At 39.8% G+C, this 19,703-nt stretch overlaps 2 protein-coding genes across 3 annotated transcripts in view; both read right to left on the bottom strand.

Annotated features, from left to right (window-relative positions):
• The window catches only part of dnmt1 (DNA (cytosine-5-)-methyltransferase 1), a 20,831-nt gene extending 18,845 nt beyond the window's left edge, over window positions 1–1,986 (bottom strand). Inside the window, exons 1-2 of the mRNA XM_016570356.1 lie at window positions 1,830–1,986; window positions 1,108–1,150 (exon numbers count right to left, since the gene is read on the bottom strand). Of these exons, the coding sequence (XP_016425842.1) occupies window positions 1,108–1,150; window positions 1,830–1,876 (90 nt within the window). The 5' untranslated portion in view covers window positions 1,877–1,986. The remainder of the gene's footprint in view (window positions 1–1,107; window positions 1,151–1,829) is intronic.
• A 1,753-nt stretch (window positions 1,987–3,739) lies between these two features.
• LOC107754042 (sphingosine 1-phosphate receptor 2-like) overlaps window positions 3,740–19,703 on the bottom strand; it is a 28,088-nt gene continuing 12,124 nt past the window's right edge. The window contains exons 1-2 of one of the 2 annotated variants that reach the window (XM_016570358.1): window positions 17,325–17,468; window positions 3,740–6,671 (exon numbers count right to left, since the gene is read on the bottom strand). In XM_016570358.1, the coding sequence (XP_016425844.1) occupies window positions 5,463–6,575 (1,113 nt within the window). In that variant the 5' untranslated portion in view covers window positions 6,576–6,671; window positions 17,325–17,468 and the 3' untranslated portion in view covers window positions 3,740–5,462. Of the gene's footprint in view, window positions 6,672–17,324; window positions 17,469–19,703 lie in introns of those variants that run through there. The other variant, XM_016570357.1, reaches the window with a different exon arrangement.

Genomic DNA, 19,703 nt, shown 5'->3' with positions numbered 1-19,703 from the left:
TGTAATGTGTTTATGCGGTTTAAGGTAAAAAAAAACACATTATTTTCCACAAACTGTACATTATTGTTTCTCCTCTATGCCCCGCCTTTTTGAAACGCGTCGATTTTTACAAAGCTCATCGTTCTGAAAAGCGAGGTGTGCTGTGATTGGCCAGCTATCCAGTGCGTTGTGATTGGCCGAATACCTCAAGCGTGAGACGGAAATGTTACGCCCCTCACCATACTGTGTTGATGCCGTGTCCGGCCGGAGCGACGAGACAAAAACATTAAAACGCATTACAAACGAGGTGCTTTTGTTGCATCCAGTGGGAACATAATTATGGATTATAATGACTTATACTGTCTTTTTACACATTGCATCGCGCCGCGTAAACATAAAACCATGTCTGCATTTGTGATCGAAGAAATGACAAACTACAAGCACTACTCTACACTGCTCAAAACTCATGTTTGAATCATCATTGGCAAATTCTTTAAATATAAAAAACTGAGCGTCCGGAGGGCTTGCGGCAACCACATGTGACGACCCCGGGCTGGACTCAGTTTCGTCCACAGTGAAAGCCGATCCGGCGATTCACAGCGCAAAGTTGAAGTATTCCCTCAGTGACCAGCATGGATCAGCTCCAGGCATGACGAAGCGGATATCGTCCTCTTTTGGAAGGCCAAACAAAGTAATTTCGCTTTCACAACGAAGCACACAGCGCCTTCACGACATGGCGGCGACAACAAAACTACAGCGAGAATAAAAGTTATGCCTTTCTTTGCATGAACATTTGGGAGGTGTCATGCAAATCTTCCCACATAGTGATGTAGGTATGTGGGGGCGTGTTAGAACGAGCCGTTTTAGGTAGGCGTGGTTGACTTAACTTTTATAAAGAATATCTCTTTGGATTTGAGACTTTAGTCTTTGCAACTTTACAGATCTTCTTTATGCACCAAGAGCTTGTAACACTCCAAAGAGAATGGAAAATTTTAAAATCGCATCATATAACCCCTTTAAACTACTTACACTACATGAAGGGCATGTAGACATCAACCTGAGAGAACACGAATAACCTGACCGTTTGATCTGAATATAACTCATAAGACTGCTATGAAAAACCCTCACCTCATCTGACAAACTGTCTCCACCTTCATCCAGCACCTGAAGCCTGGGAACATGGAGGTAAACATCTCATTAATGCACAGCACATCTCCACACAATTTGAAATAAAAAAATAAAAAAAGATCAAAATGACTCGACGTGCAATAAACATTTAAAATTAGATTACAATCTTTAACATTTAATCTTAATACTTAAAAGTTTTATCTTCAGCTGACAGTCTCATCAGAGAGTGACGCTATCATGGGATTACGCAAGTAAACAAGCACACACGCAGAGACGGTCGGTATTTATTGTTAACGTCACCAGACGATTTTGAGTAAGTTACACAAAACGCAGCAGGATTCAGTAGGTATGAGTCCAATGACCTGTGCAGTGATTGAGTAGAGGGAGATAGGAGGCGGGCAGGGCTTCACTCTGACACATGTGTATTTGGCGCCAAATGCAGTCAGACTGACACCTGTGACTCTGTTTGCATCAAAACAACCAGCCGCCGCCAGTTTTACCCACTACACGCGAGCTGATGGCGGGTACAGCATTTGTAGCACGGCTAAATGCTAACTAGAGTAAAAACTTTACATGTTTTTCATCTCCAAACAGCACATAATACAGCGGTTGTTATGTGACGAGATCAACGTGTAACCAGCAACGAGCAAAGCCCGCGAAAGAGCAAACTATGAAAGTCAGTCTATAGTTACAGTTCCATTAGGGCAAATACAGCACCGTACCGTTCCTTGACATCCTCTGGCAAAGACAATGAGGTCCTGGTAGGCATTTCAAGTTCGAGTTTGATCAAAGAAAATGACTAATTAAAAACACGATTTAAAACAACAGATAAAAGCGGTGGTTAAGATCTGACAGTGACAACAGCAGCGGGCTTTATGAATTGTCGCTAGCAGCTGAGAAATACGCGCGGGCCGCTTTTTCGCGCGGAAATGCGGGTGAGTTGGACGCTACCACTAATTTAAAGTACGGGGGTCAAATGTGTCAAATGAGTTGTGCGTTTCTATTTGGGTTTAAAACTGTTCAGATACATTGTTTTGAGTATATGGAAAACTTAGCAATATTATGAAATATAAACTTTAATAGTGAAAGAATACGAAATCTTAAATTGTTTTCAAGGATTATTTTCGTGTGTACCCCTTCTACGGCTTCAGAGTCTCAACCAATATGGGATGTACCACATTTTGCCTTCCCTCAGGGGTGCAAATTCACTCCTCATTTTCATTAACTCTTCCAATGTAAATATTTAACACTGCCGGTGACGAATAGAAATCTGACACCGAGCCGACCAGTTCCAATCTGTTTAAATTAAGTTTATATGTTTAGTATTTAGATTTAGAATTTATTTGAATTACCGTGTTATATTATTTAAATAAATAATAAATAATTTACATATTTAATAAAGCATACGAATGACATTTAAACAAATAAATAAATGCATACATACATAAATGCAGTATACAGACCTTTGAAGTAAAGATAACCAAAAATCAATATTAACACGTTTAAATAATTAAACTAAAATTTAAATAACACATTTTCCATTTCCCCCCACATTTTCCAAAATCAAATTAACTTTATATTGCATTTGCATTTAAACAAAACAAAGTTAAATCAAAAATATAATTTAGAAATTTAGATATGCTTCAATTGCATGCTTTTTCTTTTTCTTTCTTTTTCATCATTCTGATCCTATGATCATAATCTTAGTTTATCCTACAGATGGCGCAACAAGCCAGTACTTTTTTTTTTTTAACAAATACCGTTAGAATCTTTTCTTTGTCCGACCACAAGGTGACACTCTTGTACATCAATTGTAGTTTCTGCTATGGGTGCGCGTCTTCTCAGAACAAACGTGTTCTCACATATGCCGGAGGGAGTGGGAGTACAGGATGGCCATTAATCATAAAGACTGTACTGAAAACAACTGTATATGTTTGCAGTTGTTTCAGTATGGCTGATGTCACTTCCTGCTGACTCTTGGCCATATTCCCAGCTGTGTTGCCTCCCAGGGCGGGTTGCTGTTCCCACCTAGGAATTCTGGATGTTTGACAACAACCAGGCCAGACCATCCTTAAGCCCACTCAGTCAGAGTTCACAATCCTTTTTTTTTTTTGTGCCAAGAGCACCCTCGGCCTCCCAGACAACCCTTTCCCATAATGCCATTTCTATTGATCTATCATTGCACTCCCTCTTTCCTGCTAAACCCTTTGGCTAAACATCTGCACTCCCACAAAACCTTGGAATTGGCACTTATTGGACTGTCAGAAATCAAGGCTAGCAGTTCTAGGCAATATTGTTTGTGAATAGATTCATGTCATAGCGAGTCGGGCCTTAACCATGTTCATGCATGTTAGCATTTAGTTTCACCTTTTTATTATCTAGTCAGATTTCTGTACTATGTGGGATAAAGCTCTTGTGTTCAGATTGTTAACCCAATACTGCGTAGGACTGAAACTTGAAGCAAATTACGTAGTGGCATTAATCACTTCTGTCACACACACAACAACCACTTTTAAGTGTATGCTAAAAGCATACGTGAAACTGTCAATCTAGATATTTTCAACTACAACTTTAGAAAATATAAAACAGAGAATAACAACAAAGCAACACTTTTTTTTTGTATTTAATTTATTTTTATTTGAAAAAGGAATGAACTAATGTGTATGTACCTACATTAGTGTTTGGGATTGTACCGATTTAGCACAGGTAGCTTGCTACTAAAACACAAGGCTATTGCACACAAGACATTCTATACGTATACACATTACATACATACTGTACACGGATACATACAAACTTTCATATATTTATCATATAAAATAAACATTGTTCCACAGGGTAGGCAATGTTTTACATTGAACGGAGTGATAGGGATGCTCACACAGGCTTAAACTCTTCATGCATTAAAAAAAGAAAGAAAGAAAGAAAAACCAAAATACATTAGGTCGGTACTGGAAGAGCTGCCAAAGTGCTTTCTCTGCTGAACTAAACCGATCAGCAGAGGAAACTAAAACATGCTGGGGTCAAACAGTCAATGGCTGTGATTGTGTGAGTGAAAGTGTTGGACTGATGATATAAACGTATAGGAACATTAAGGTCAGTCCCTAACAACGGGAAGAAGCATAGGAAACACTGAACTTTGCAGGAAGTTTAAAGTTTCTTCTAAAGACTTGTGGCCTATTAAAAGACAGCATAACAACCCCCATATCTCAGAATGAATATGCCTTCAAAAGAGAGAAAGGCATGCTCAATTTGTCCTAATCTCAAAGTTTCCTGTCTTATCAATGGCGTATCAATTTCAATTGACTTTAAACGTCATTAAGACTTCACAGTGAGTGTCCGTTCTTGTTGCTGCAAGCTCAATAATCAACAGGAGAACAATGATGTTCGGTAATACTGTCGATCAGCGAAAATGTTCGCTCGTAACACTTCATTCTTATATTCAGTTCAATTCGTCAAGAGGGCACAAAACGAAGCATACGCTGCCGCGGCGAAGCTACGGCATTGTCATGCCAACACAACCAGCGTTTACATCAGCTGCTGAGAGAAACTCGTATCAGGAATTCAGTTATCACATTCTGATTGTGCTTTCCTCTTAGGAAAAAATTAGGAATGTTAAAGAAAAATAAAATATTAAGGGACAGTGAGTTTAGATGGACAATATGGACAAAGAGGAGTAACATTGACAATTGTACATAGGTTGGCCATACATATTAGTTTTTACACAGGTTAGACTTTCATGCAATACAATGAAGTATGAAGAATACTTTTATTGTTGGTAATCAAAGGATGTTATGTATATCAAGTAATTTGATGAATACATTAGGAGAGGTTCTGCAAGCATGCATGGTTGTTTGGCTCACATGGAGTGCATTGTCGATCTGTACATTTCAATCTGTCCTCTCAAGTCTCTGAACCAAGACAGTGGTAGTCTACTTGTGGATAGGATACATCTTGTATGCGACTTCTGGTAGGTTGGTCAGCATATGAGAAATATACAATCCCAAGCTGCCTAGAAGTCTACAAAGTGCAACTTTAAATTGTTCATGTTTTGTCAAAGAGCTTAAATGGATATTCCCATTTGAATTTGGCTTTCTTTAATTTTGCCTTAAAATGTCAAATACGTGGTGAAGTCTCATTCTGTGATGTTCAGGAACTTTTGCAAGGACATAAGCAACAAAAGGACACGTGTGAGTCCGGTAGCACAGCTGTGATATCTGCCCTAAATGTCCAAGAGTCCGAAGACATTGATTGTGATTCTCGTTCATCAGTGAGGTCTCTGAACACTTCTGTCTTCTGTGCCTTGCCTGGGGTCTCCCCTTGTCTTCAAACACCTGGGCACTGAGGAGACGAAATCAGACACAAGTAGTGCAGTCCTGCATGATGGGAATTGACTGATGTTCGTGTTTGTTGGTGCAGTGCTCCATTGAACTCGAGCTCTTGAGTGGCACCATGCAGCGGTGAGGAGGCCTGCCACAATTGAGCAGCCCCCAACAGCAAAGCACCCTGAGGAACTCCTTCCTCATGTCCTTACTCCGCAACGTGTAGATCAGCGGGTTCAGTGCCGAATTCAGTGTGGTGATGCTGAAGAAGATGTCAGCGTTGTTGAGGATAGGACATTTTTTCATCGAACAAGAAGTGTCCAAGAGAAGGATGGTGAAGGCGGGCAACCAACAAATGATGAAAACACCAAGTACGATCGTGACAGTCTTCAGGAGAGCGTAAGCTGGAGAATTGGTGGCCTCTTGGTGGCTGGTACGCACAATAAGGTAGATGCGAACGTAAAGGATCACAATGGACAGCAAGATGATGGTAAAGATGGTGACGACAAACAGGATGTAGTATCGGGAGTTGAGAGGCAGGACAGCGGAGCAATCCCCCAGGTTATTAATACAGTTCCAACCAATAATGGGAAGCCCTCCCAGAAGGATGGACATCACCCAGCACGCTCCGATCAAAAGGAACATGCGGCAAGTTTTGTTGGAGCCGTAAACTTTGACCTTGGTGATGGCTATGTAGCGCTCTATGGCGATAGCCAGCAGGCTGAAAACTGAGGCAGCCAGTGCGATGAAAGCAGTCCCTTCTCGTATGAACCACTGGACAGGCACCAAATGAAATGTTTTAGGGCCTGACAGGAAGATGTTGGCAATATAGGCGGAGCCAGCCAGTAGGTCCGAGAAGGCCAGGTTCCCGATGAAGAAGAACATGGCAGAGTGGAACTTCTTATTGCGGAACACGGCAATGAGTACCAGGAGGTTTTCCAAGATGATGATACTGCAGATTATGACAAATAAAATGTTCAGGGCGCTCAGGCTTTGTTTACTCTCCATGCGGCCTTTGATTTCCTTCTGGCTCATGTTCTTGGCAATGCGATAGTGGACCTCTATGAGGGTCTTGTTGAAGTACTGGGAGTATTTGCTCATGGTGGCAGCTTGGCAAAGCCCTGCAACCAGACGGCCAGTAGTCATTCAGAGGGCAGCTTGTCTGGGCCAGCAGGGGCACAGGAAATGAGACGCCCAGCCCGAAGTCACGTCTCAGTGGCCCAGGAAGCTCCTCAGTGTCACCTGGAAACAAACACAGAACAGAACGATTACTAGCAGGCCAAAGGTAAAAAAGGGACCATCAACAAATCAAATATAAACTTAAAAAGGCTGTAATTTCTGTGCCTCTAACAGCACCAAACAATCTTTTTGAGTGGGCCAGGCATAACAACATTAACCGGTTTGGGCAGGACCATCTGTGTGTCCAAACAATGGAAGACAGGGGAGAGTTCGTTTAAAACTTGTCATTATTTTGGCAATCAAACCTGGTCAGCCTGTGAACATTAGGTCCTGTTTCCATCTGGTATTGAGATGTGTTTTCAGTGATCTGATTGCAAGTGGTCAGTCTAGTTGCATTACAATTTCCACCTGGTATTAACATGTTTTTCAAATGTGTCTCCACTGACCACTTGTGCTCAGATTTCATCAAGACACTCCCCTCTTATTTTGTCACCCTCTACATCATTTTCACAGGAGTGCCGCACACATATATGAGCAAAGTTTTTTTTTTACACAGCTTACTGTACAAGTCAGCAGGAAAGGAAGAGAATGAAAAGGATAAGGGGGATCTGCAATTTTTAGCATAAACCATATGTTTTGGTGAAGTTTAAATCACTTGTTTTGGTGCACTTTCTCACAACATGTCCCAGAACAATCATGTGTTTGGTGAGTGGTTGGCAAGTATGCAATGTTTTACTATGGCCTGGGACGCATTCAGTGTTTACACTACACGTATGTTTTTGACTACCTCCATATGTGGTTTCAGTGATCATCAAATGACAAAGCGTTTAACACCCTGTTTCCATCTGTATTTAGCGCTGAACACTTGTAATTGGAGCACAAAAACACATCTTAATACCAGGTGGAAACACGGCCTTAAAGACTCAGTTTCTTGTTTTCTGTCATGTTATGGTGCATATTTTACACAATCACAGACAAAAGCTCACTCTTGCTCACTGCTGTAGTTTGTTTAGAGACCGTTTGAACGGAAGCAAGTTTGAAATGCATTGCAGCATCCGCGACTACTTGAGTGTGCACACTAGATGAGCGTCTGTGATTCTGGATCTGGAATCTAGAATCTGGAGCCTTGTGCTGCAGACTTCAACAACATGAAAGGCTAATAAGCTTCCTTCTTGTAGTGTGGGTTAGGCTTTATCTAAAGCACAAGCAGTAGTCCTGCATTGATCAGACACATGTTGGAAACCAAAAATAGCTCAAGTAGAATTCTGGAATTTCCCTTCTGAGTAAATGCTACATGCCAGAACTGTCCTTCAGCTACAATCTGTTCTTGCCCCATGAATTAAGATGAAGTGAGAGTTCATGTGACATACAGTCTTCTACACCTAGCCTACACGTAACTGTATGCAGGACTGGATGCTTACTATTACTATTCAGTGACTCACAAAGTAATGAAACCTCACGGGATGTGTAAAACTACGTCACATTAGAACTATCACCTTGTTATATGAATGTCTATCTCATTTTACAAGAATTACCATCTTCAATACGTACAATTAGTGTGTAATTTCCACCACACCACAAAAGCTATACATTTTCCCCCAATCTAAAATCCCCTTTTAAAAGGGGAAATGATGAGACCGACGTTCTAGAGTGTTTAGTAAGGAATAACAGATGATGGACTGCTGAACACGTGAAATTTAATGGACGCATTTGAGTAACAAAGTTGTGTGTGAGACACAGACAGTGTGAGCAAGCAAGCGTGATTACCTGCGTGTCTGCCCTGGCTCCAGACATATAGTCACAATATTAGATATAATTACAGTATTTTAGATTTTAGGCTGGAGAGTTGCCCCATTCAGCTTTCTGCTAGCTGAATAAATTGCATAAGTTCAAAGTTAAAATAGTTTGTCATACAATTTGCTTGCCCAATGCCTCTTTTTTTTGTTGTTGTTGTTGTTGTTGTTTTGATATGGTACACTATGCACATATTTGAAGTTCTGCTCATCTGAAATAATGTTGAGATGTGACATGCAACTGTAATGCAATAAAAACTGGAACTACTACTACTTTGTAGCCACAGTTGTGGAAAATGTAATATCCAACATAATATCCATGTGTTCACCCATTTATCAGAACAGTTCAGAATAGATCATATTTGTCCAAGAACTATTGTTAAAAAAAAAAAAAACTTAAAGTAGGCTTGAAATGGTAATTCACCCTGTTTTCTATATGCATCTTAATGATCTTACAGTGAACAATTCTTTTATGTTTTAATTCTTAATTACAACATAATTTAAGTAAATATCTTAACATGAAGTTCTGTTGAAACAAGATTTCTCTTTAGTGACATATGCAATACAAATACTGCAAGCTCTCAATCAGATCTGCCTCCATCCAATCAACAACAACCAATGATAGAATAAAGTCCCCAACCTATATTTTTTGACAATTCATTTTACTCTGATGTGTCACATTACAGAAGAAAAGATGACATTCCATGACATTGTGACTTAAAAGGCAGGGTAGCAGATTTGGTTCAAAAATTTTTTTTTGTTATGCTGGTTGAAAGTCTCTTCACATCCCGATAGCAATCACTAAGTGAAGTGGTCTAAATTTATCTATATGTATTTATATTGTCTGTGGAAGGCGTAGGACCATAAAATGTTCATCCAATCAAAATGTTCGGTCCGAACATTACGACAGGCTGTCCTGCCTGCCTGTCAAAATATGTATTTGCATACCTCTGCGCACCTTGTTTGCGCAGACATGATACGTCATCAGCACGTTCCAGCGAGAATGAAAGACACTATCATTGTAATTTTATGCGTAGATGTTCTTGACTGAATTAGGACCACTGCCCAAGACACACCATCAGCACAGCCAGAGCAAAGCTGCCAAAGCCTCAACACTGAAAGACGCAAATACCCCGTCAGGCCAGAGTCACTGTAGAGACTATGCAACCATGTGGAATGGTATCTGGAGACAAAGGCAGGAATCTGAGACATCTGTGTGACGCACCCACCTCACTTCAACATCACTGTTTGCTGCACACAGTTCAACACCCCTCACATACAGAATCACAGATGCCGACTTATGTAAACATACCAGGAAGCGTGTCTCAGTCATCTAGAAGAACACAATAAGGTACAGCTGCATAGACAGTGGCACAATCCTGCTGCCAAATGCCAATAATATCCAGCAAGGCCATTTCCTTGAGCAGCAGTGAAGAACAATGGCCTCCTTGTCCAGGTTGCGTTTCACTTGATACTCTCTACTGGTACACCGGTCCAAAATTACACCATGCATCAACTACCAGACACAAGTTGTCCCATTCGAGCTATTTTCAGTAAACACTTTTTTCTTTTTTTTGTTATGCTGGTTGAAAGTCTCTTCACATCCCGATAGCAATCACTAAGTGAAGTGGTCTAAATTTATCTATATGTATTTATATTGTCTGTGGAAGGCGTAGGACCATAAAATGTTCATCCAATCAAAATGTTCGGTCCGAACATTACGACAGGCTGTCCTGCCTGCCTGTCAAAATATGTATTTGCATACCTCTGCGCACCTTGTTTGCGCAGACATGATACGTCATCAGCACGTTCCAGCGAGAATGAAAGACACTATCATTGTAATTTTATGCGTAGATGTTCTTGACTGAATTAGGACCACTGCCCAAGACACACCATCAGCACAGCCAGAGCAAAGCTGCCAAAGCCTCAACACTGAAAGACGCAAATACCCCGTCAGGCCAGAGTCACTGTAGAGACTATGCAACCATGTGGAATGGTATCTGGAGACAAAGGCAGGAATCTGAGACATCTGTGTGACGCACCCACCTCACTTCAACATCACTGTTTGCTGCACACAGTTCAACACCCCTCACATACAGAATCACAGATGCCGACTTATGTAAACATACCAGGAAGCGTGTCTCAGTCATCTAGAAGAACACAATAAGGTACAGCTGCATAGACAGTGGCACAATCCTGCTGCCAAATGCCAATAATATCCAGCAAGGCCATTTCCTTGAGCAGCAGTGAAGAACAATGGCCTCCTTGTCCAGGTTGCGTTTCACTTGATACTCTCTACTGGTACACCGGTCCAAAATTACACCATGCATCAACTACCAGACACAAGTTGTCCCATTCGAGCTATTTTCAGTAAACACTTTTTTCACACTGTAAACAACCAACAGAGTGTCAGACCAAAACTTAAATTACCCATCAAAATCTGCGAGTCGCCTTCTCAGAAACTGATGGATGTGTTTCAAAACAGCTCTAGATCCACCCACTGAAATTTCACTCTCAGAACAGGTTTGAGTGGGTAGTTTCGCTGCTGACAACTCATGTTTGTGAGTTCACTGGGCCGTCTGCAAGGTCCTCAATGCAGTCTGGACCTCAATGTTACTGTGGAGACCTTTGCCGCCTTTCATCTAGGGATTTGACAGCATGTGAAACCTGATGGTCTGGTTTGTCAGACTCAGCAGCGCCGTCTCCGGCCTGCCCCACTTCACTATTACCCCCACCCGCCCTGTCCTTCAACTGCACACTGGAAGGGACGCCAGATCGTCCTGTCTAAATAATGAATCTTTTGTCTCTTCTTCTAAAGAAAAAACTAATTCATCATAATGAAAGAAAAATAAGACGCTCATATGAAGGGCACGTAGACAAAAACGTGAATTAATCTCCAGTAGCAGGTCTCCACAGTCCAGCTGGCCAACAAGAGCCGTCTTCCTGTACACAACTACACTGCTATAGGCCAAAGGAAGTGTTTGTGGTGTCAGAAGACTAACATCCTGTTCAGACTTGATAGCTGACTGGTGGAGAGCAAGACAGTTAATGTGGGAAAGGTTTGGTGGAAGCGAGAGACACAAAAGCAGAGCAGAGGAAGTTTATTCGGATTCTTACAGGTGTAATACGTGCGGCAGGAAACGTGCTGAAGCACAGCAGCAAGCCACTTGTTTTGTGGCAAAAGTGCAACGGATATACATAGCTTTAAGAAATCTTTGTAGATTAAACTGTTGTAGCTCAGAACTGACTCATCATAAAGGTCGCTCTTACAGTTCACATGACAACCATATGATTTCTAGCTCTCGTTCCGTCATCAGTGAAACCAGAACTGAGGACCCCAGTCTCGGGCAGGACCCTGCCCATATCCCCATGACAGCTCGACAAAGGCCCCAGGTGTTGTTTGCGCTTCCCAGCAATACCTGATAAGCCCCAATTAGTCAGCGGCATCTGAGCAACCGTGTTTCCCACAACGCACCTGTTACCAAGCATCGGTTGGACACCATTTGCCTCGTTCTCCAGAGTGATCTTTGAGACATCTTTGCAGCTTGCACAAACCGTCAGCAACCACACACTTGGAAAAAACCCAGACACAACAACAACCCAGACACTAACTGACAGATGTTTCACTTCAGCTTATTATGGCTGATTCTCATATTTGCCGTCACGTACATGCTAAATCAGCCTTATGATCATCATGGAGGATTATTTATATGTTGTTTATTAGCATACTTTTTTCATGCTTTCTTCATGCCACCTATTTTACTCACACTTAAATGACAGCCTGTCTGCGGACCGTCATAAATGGGTAAAGTTCTCTTTCTGCATAATGGCGCTGTTGCGCTCTGTAAAGTTCTTCAGACACTGACACGCAACTAATTCTACATCCTGTACTCATCGTGATAAGTATCACTATCCATATCACCACATTTTTTCATTTCTACCACAAATGCACCATTGCCCAGAGCTTATTCTTGGGGAATTTTTTCACACAACAGGTTAATGCAAAGCAAAGAGAACCGCAAATTACACAAACGTGCTAAAGAGCAGCCAGAGGTGACCTTTAACAGAACAACAGTGAGGTGAATTTGCAAACCGTACGCTTGAAAATGTTCTTTCAGGTTTGAATGCATTGTAATATAATACTGTAATATAAGTAATATCAAAATACAATCAGTTCATAGCACGTGATCATTAAACTGATTATACCTTGCTCTGGAGAGCTGAACAATTACGTCATACATAATTGTATTGATTGGCTGGCTGGGGCTGGTTCCATAATATCAGATGTAAAAGGGTAAAAAACAGAGTGCTTACAGGAGGGTGGGAGGAAAATTCCATCTGTTTCGTTAAGCCAAAAGAGTCATGAGTCAAAGCTAGTCAATGCAGCGAAGGTGATATAACACCCAAGACCACAAAGCTCTATTCAGCTAACTCTCATTCTACCCTGCTAATGATCCAACTCTGATATGTACTTTACAGTCGCCCACTTCCACCACTGGAAAAATCTGGCTTTGCCAGAAACCAAATTAAACCAAATAGTTCTGGTTATGAATTCTGATTGGTTAACACAGTGTTCCACACGTGCTATAAACCATAATATAGTCGTATTAAAACACCTGTCCACCACATCACTGCACAGCTCCCACGGGATTGTTATTTCTGTTGCATTTTTCGAACTAAGGATAGATATTAATACGATATTGGTTATCCGCTGATGTTAGAGTTTTAAATATTTTATATTGGTCAGTGTTGGATATGTATTGGCTGGTATTGGATATTTAATTGTGCAAGACCATTTACCCAATTTTTACATTTAGATTACCAAATAGCTAATGAGTTAGGCACTTTGTTGTGTGAAATAGCACAACTTTATAGTACCTTATTGCTTAAATACACAAAACAAATGCAGCGTTTAAAAAGTTTCATCTAAACGGAACATTACAGGTTAAATTCAAGCTCTATCGACAGTATCTGTGGCATACTGTTGATTACCACAGAAAATAATGCTCAGTTTAGGAAAAAAATAACACGTACACTACCACTCAGAAGTTTGGTGTTGGGTCAAATTTTTAAATGTATTTGGAAGAAGTCTCTTATGCTCACCAGGCTGCATTTATTTGTATACAGTACTGAGTACAAACTTGGGTACAAGTGATATAATGAGGTAATATTGAACAATGATAGTGTCTACAGAGTAGTGTTGTCAAAAGACCCGGTACTTCGGTACCAAGTCGGTACTAAAAAAATGAAAACGTTACGGTACCAGGTTTTTTTTAAATACCGGTGGTACAGAGTACTCGGTAAACCCGGTTCTTGATGCACTATCCGAAAGGTGCGCTGATGCGTTCTCTTCATAAAAGCACAGACGTGGCGACCTCAAAATGAGGAAACACACCAAACTAACAAAACACTTTAAAGACAGACACCCAGATCAAATGAAAGAGTTCAAGCAGGTAAGTTTCATTTCCATACATTGATTTATTTGTGGCGTCCGCCACAATATCACATTAGAATGAAGTTCTTTTATTAGGGTAAAAAAAAAACAGGAGGACATGATGATATTTACTATTTTTACACACCAGAGGCTTTTAAATTAATTGTGAATCTAAAATATGCGTGTTAGAGAATGTACAAATGGTTAACATTGTTTGTGTCATATCAGTGTCAGAAAAGCAGTTCTGGTTTTTTTTTTTTTTTTTAAGCTAACCTAGTTGTTATTCTTGGCTGAATAACTCTATAAGGTTTTAAAGCCCTTTAAAATTAAATATGTAGGCTACACAGTTTGGATTAAATGAAAGTATAGTCAACATTTTTAATTAGCATGTTTTTGTGTTTTGCTTTGGTACCGAAATTGGTACCGAGAACCGTGGATTTTCACTGGTATTGGTACCGAATACTGAAATGTTGGTACCGTGACAACACTACTACAGAGCCTAACTTGCAATTAACCAGAACATTCCTTTGTATGCCACAGCAAATAAAACACAAATGGGTTTATACTGCATTGTTTGCTGGTAGAAAAAAAAAATTGTGGGTGAAGCTTTTATCCACAAACACCTAGCGAAACCACTCGGTGTAATGTCTTCAGACTGCACGCTGACCCATAATACAATACCGCCGCAACTAGCTAAGCTGCATCTGATGCTGCATGTAGCCCCATTCTCACGAGTCAAGACACATGTGGGCAGGCTGAAGCAAGTCTTGGCGCAAATGCACATCGACCAGCCTTGCGCGCTGGTGCCACCGCTCTGCAACAAGCCTGGGGCCTCCTCTAACTCTTTCACAGGGCGTCTCTCCATCACGACCATGCATCGATTAGCAGTGCGGAAGCAGCAGCATTCCTAGAAACTAAGTGTATTTTTAACGTCAGTAGAGATGCACCGATCGATCGGCCAGGGATCGGAATCTGCCAATTTTCCTCATGATCGGCCCGGATCGGTGATCAGCCGGTCAGTCTCACTTCTTTCCGATTTCGAGCCGATCCGTTTTGTTACCAGCTGCACAGGCAATAACGTCAGCCGTGCATTCTCGCTCTCTTCTCTCTGACGACCCCTTCTCTCTCACACACGTCTCATTCGCTCCGGTTAAATAGTGCTTGTATTGCGCATTATTTTAGTCATTCCCTGACTGATCTATATTAGTGGAGCTCACAAGCGATTGCTCAGTCTCAAACAGCTTGTGAGCCACAAATACCAAAATGAGTGGCTAACTGCGCTAAAACGTTCAAATACATAAAAAATTATGTCAAAATGCCCGTTTTGGCGAGTATCCAGTTAAACACAGTCAGTTTTGGAACGTTAAATAGTTGAGAAAGAGAACGCATGTTGTGTAACAGTATATTGGGTCCGTGGATAAACTCTTAAAGGGACCGCAGTCCAATATTTATGCTGCTGTCTGTCATGTTAATCAAAGAACAAAAGACAAAGAAAATAATTTTCTGCTCTTGACTGAATACGTTTTATAACTTTAATGGTAAGCATTAATCTGTATTTAATTTTTACAATGAAGACTACAGAAATTAAAGTAATCAAATGTAAAATAACACTGGATGTGCAAATGTAAAATAATACTGTAGTATTTCTTAACTGAATAAAAACGTACTTAACCTGAAAAACTTAGTTTCATAGCTTTCTTTATTCTATTGCATTTATTTGTGCTGTTGTTTGCAATTTTTTTTATTTGTTCTTACTTTATTACTGACTTTTTACTTGTGTTTTTTTATGAAAATAACATTTTGCATTGAAGAAAAGTAGATTTTTGTTTGTATATGCTGTCAATTGTAGTTCTTAGAAAGAAAATCGGAATCGGCAAAAATCGGTATCGGCAGATCACACTAACAAAAAACCGGGAATCGGAATCGGCCAAGAAAATTGCAATCGGTGCATCTCTAAAAGTCAGAGTTCTCGGACGGAGACAGTACTCCTACAACGCTAAGAGACGGACTGTGATGTAACAGATCAGGCTAAAACCGAAGCATTAGTACAGATGTTAGTAATGACGTAAGTAGAGTAGAAGTAGACGTAAGTCAATACCTTTGCAATGGAACCTAGATATAAAAGCAATAAGCTATAAAGTAAAATGTACATGTTTTTTAAAAAGGTTGTTTTCGAAAAATATTTTATCATTATAAATAGATTTTATATTGTGACTGTACTAAAACCAAAGCAGATTATCAAAATTATTTAAAAAAGATTTACTTTGTATTGTTTTTAATGTTATGTTAAATGCAAACATTTAAAGAGAAACATTTTAAAAGAAATTCTTTTTTTTTTTTTTTTGAATAGCATTTTCATAATACATTTCCAAAGCAGTTTTACAGAAAATATCACCTAACAACATCAGTGAGCAAGTTAAATGCAATAAATGTATCTCTTCCCTATTTAACTATGTAAGCAAGTATGTATGCTGCTAGGAAGGAAAAATGAAAACATGCAAATAAATAATAATTAATAATAAAATAAATAATTCTTCACAAAACTCCATGAAGATTTGATTTTGTGTTGTAAAGAGAATGAAATAATCCTGATTAATCTAATAGTTTCTGACCAGTAAAAAAAAAAACAAAGACTGAAATAGTAGTTACCATGTAAGTTTCTTTTAATTTTTTTGAATACTTTTCCCCCTGATATTTTCCACACACTCTCTACTAGAATCATAAAAATCCTTGCTTATTTTAGTTTTTTCCTTAGTTTTATTTATTTAAAATTTTTTTTAGATAGAACATGCATTACATGATTTGTGTGTGAGCAAGTTTTGGGAAAGTTTTAGGGAGTCTGGGGAGATTTTACTCTTCTGACTCATCTGAAATCTGTCCTCAGCAGCAGACAACCAGCCTACCTTGCAATGATTTCCACTTTTATCTCTAGGACATGGATTAGCACCAGGCATTCAGATAATACAGAAGCTAGAGGGCAGATGTCTCAGACATCTCAGAAACAAAACAGAGTAACACAGAAAATGACAACATTATCAGTTTCTCATCTGTACATGCAAACATATAGACCAGGGGTGTCAAACTCAGTTCCTGGAGGGCCTGAGCCCTGCAGAGTTTAGCTCCAACCCTAATTAAACACACCTGATCCAGCTAATCACGTCTTTCAGGCTTATTTGAAAACTACATGGTTTGTGTGTCGGATCAGGGTTGAAACTAAACTCTGCAGGGCTGCGGCCCTCCAGGAACTGAGTTTGACTCCCCTGATATAGACAGTCACAACAGTCCAGTATATACGTACACAAAACTATTACGTCTCAAGATATCACTACTGTTCATCATAATGCAATTTTTACATGTTATGCTGAGAAGCAGTAGCTATAGTGGAGCTCTGGGAAAAAACAACTCTGAGATTTAACCACAGATACGACACTGGTTTCAGATGCAATACAAACTCAAATGTCTTTAAGATGGCAAGAAAGTGACAAATACCTTTGAACAGCTCCCAAGTGCTCTGCTATGCAATGGAGCAGATATGGGTGATTTGAGATGATCTGCCATATCTAATGTACATGAACTCTGAAAGGAACTCCAAAGACATTTTATGAAAAAGATTAGCAAAAAAAATAGAAAACATACTTAATTTGCTTAAGTAAACAACATACCAAATAAATCCATGCATACTGTTGTACAAGCTCTGATGCAACTGTACAGAGCTAGTCTGATTTCACAACCAACAATATCTCTAAAGCATGAAATAGCATGAGAATAATATTTTCTCTTCTGCTGCCATTTTTAGATAATGAACGATGATACAGGAAATTATCATAGAAGAGGAATCGTGTAATAATACAAGCCAGACATGAACTCAGGTGAATGCATTAGCATCACTGGTCAACGTGTCAGACCATGTGGCCACCTGCTAGAGCCACAGAAAATAATCATTTAGGTACACTTTTGGTATTCTGGAGAGAATTTGTGAGAAATACACACACACAATCACTCTTAAAAAATAAAAGTTCTTTACTGGCATCAATGGTTCCGAATGGTTTAACATACATAGTTCCACAAAGGTTCTTTAGAGTGGAAAAAGGTTCTTCAAATTATTAAAATGTTCTTTGTACTAAGAAAAAAAAAATTGCTATTTTAAGAACTGTTCTCTGAAAGGTTCTTTGAAGAACCTAAAATGGATCTTCTATCTAAGGCATCACTGCAAAAAAAAAAAAAAAAAAAAACTTTTGGAAACTTTAATTTTAAGAGGGATGCTGAGGTGATGTTTGGCAGTTACTATGTGGTAACTGAGGTGCGTTTCCAGCTTGCTTGCTATAGGATGTTCTGGGTGTTCTGGGTACGAGATAAAATCATAAAAAATTGTATGACCCAAATCTAAACCTGACCATAACGTCCAACCCCTTACCCAAACCAATTGGCCAATATGAACTGTCATGAGTGTGCTGGATGTTCTGGTCTTATATGGGTTGTTAAACCCTAAGTATACTTTATCAGTTCCAAAACTGACTGTGTTTTGATGTGCTCGACACATTAGCACTAGAAAGTTTCATCATTAGGTGCGTTTACATGGAGCATTGTATTCCGATTACAATGCCTATTGCATGCCTATTAAAAATAAAAACCGAAACTGGGAATTTTTGCGCATGACATACGCAATGAGTAGAAATGGCATGATGACATATGACGCACGGAACGAGCCGATGTTGTTGGGTTTGTTGAATATAATGATTTCGTTCCGAATTAAACAAAAAGTGTCCATGTAAAAGTGGCTATTGTCTAGTCTTTGTACCTTTAAGGGAAATTCTTAATTCTCACAGAAACGTTCATCAATGCGGATGTCTAGTGTTGTTGCAGTCTCTAATAATTTGCTGCGGTTTTTGTCCTGTCTCATCAATTTCTTTTCCGACCGTGAAACAATGAGCCGGAGCAGCGGTGCCACCTAGTGCACAAACTGTGGTGCAAAAAAAAATGTAAGCGCTTCCACAAGCTGAGCGTATTGAGCATACGTGCATTTACTATGCTGATAACGAAACGTACACATACTCTAGCATATATGTAAAAACCAAAGTACAGTTTGGGTTTAAGTCTATTATTCCTTTGTCCACTAGGCAAAGAACAGTGTTGGGAAGGTTACTTTGGAAATGTAATAGGTTACAGACAGGGCTGGACTGGGACAAAAAATCTGCCCAGGCATTTTTTGGTCCAGGCGGCCCACCACCATTTCTATATATATATATATATATATATACAGTATATGTGTGTATTTAATGCGCTGGTGGTTGTGTGTATATATCCTAGCCATCTAACAACAATTTTCCCAATTATAATTACATGATTCTTTTTTGCAATGTTCTTAGCCTACAGATTAATAATGCTAAATGTAGATCAGAAACGTCTGGTCACATCTGGTTTGAACAGTCAGAGCCACAGGTTATAGATAGATAAATAGATAGTATGAAAAATAACTATATTTGCAGCATTGTTGTTTTCTGCTGTGTTTTGTTGTTTCTGTTGTTGTTAAAATAACTGTGTCATCTGTAGCTCTTGAACTTGGCACCGGCGCGCGTCTGGAGAGAGAGAGAAAGCGCACGGAGCTGAAAGGTCCTTTTCCTGGAGTCGAGTCAAGTCTGGAGTCATTTCAGGTCGAGTTTGAGTCAAGTCTGAAGTCTATAAAAATGCGACTCGAGTCCGAGTCACTAACTCGAGTGCCCATCTCTGTTATGTATTCTACACTCATGGTGCGCACACACATTAGGATAGGTTAGATGCCTGTCTCCGTTGCGAGTCCCTATTAAGCACTTTACCGATTCAACTACTCTCCTCTCCTCTTCCTGCTGGCTCTTTGGCCCGCATCACTCC

The sequence above is a fragment of the Sinocyclocheilus rhinocerous genome, unplaced genomic scaffold (genome assembly GCF_001515625.1).
Source record: "Sinocyclocheilus rhinocerous isolate Xijiao unplaced genomic scaffold, SAMN03320098_v1.1 scaffold292, whole genome shotgun sequence".
NCBI lineage: Eukaryota > Metazoa > Chordata > Actinopteri > Cypriniformes > Cyprinidae > Sinocyclocheilus > Sinocyclocheilus rhinocerous.
The sequence above is the reverse complement of the archived record's forward strand: the minus strand, read 5'-3'. Positions and strand labels throughout refer to the sequence as shown.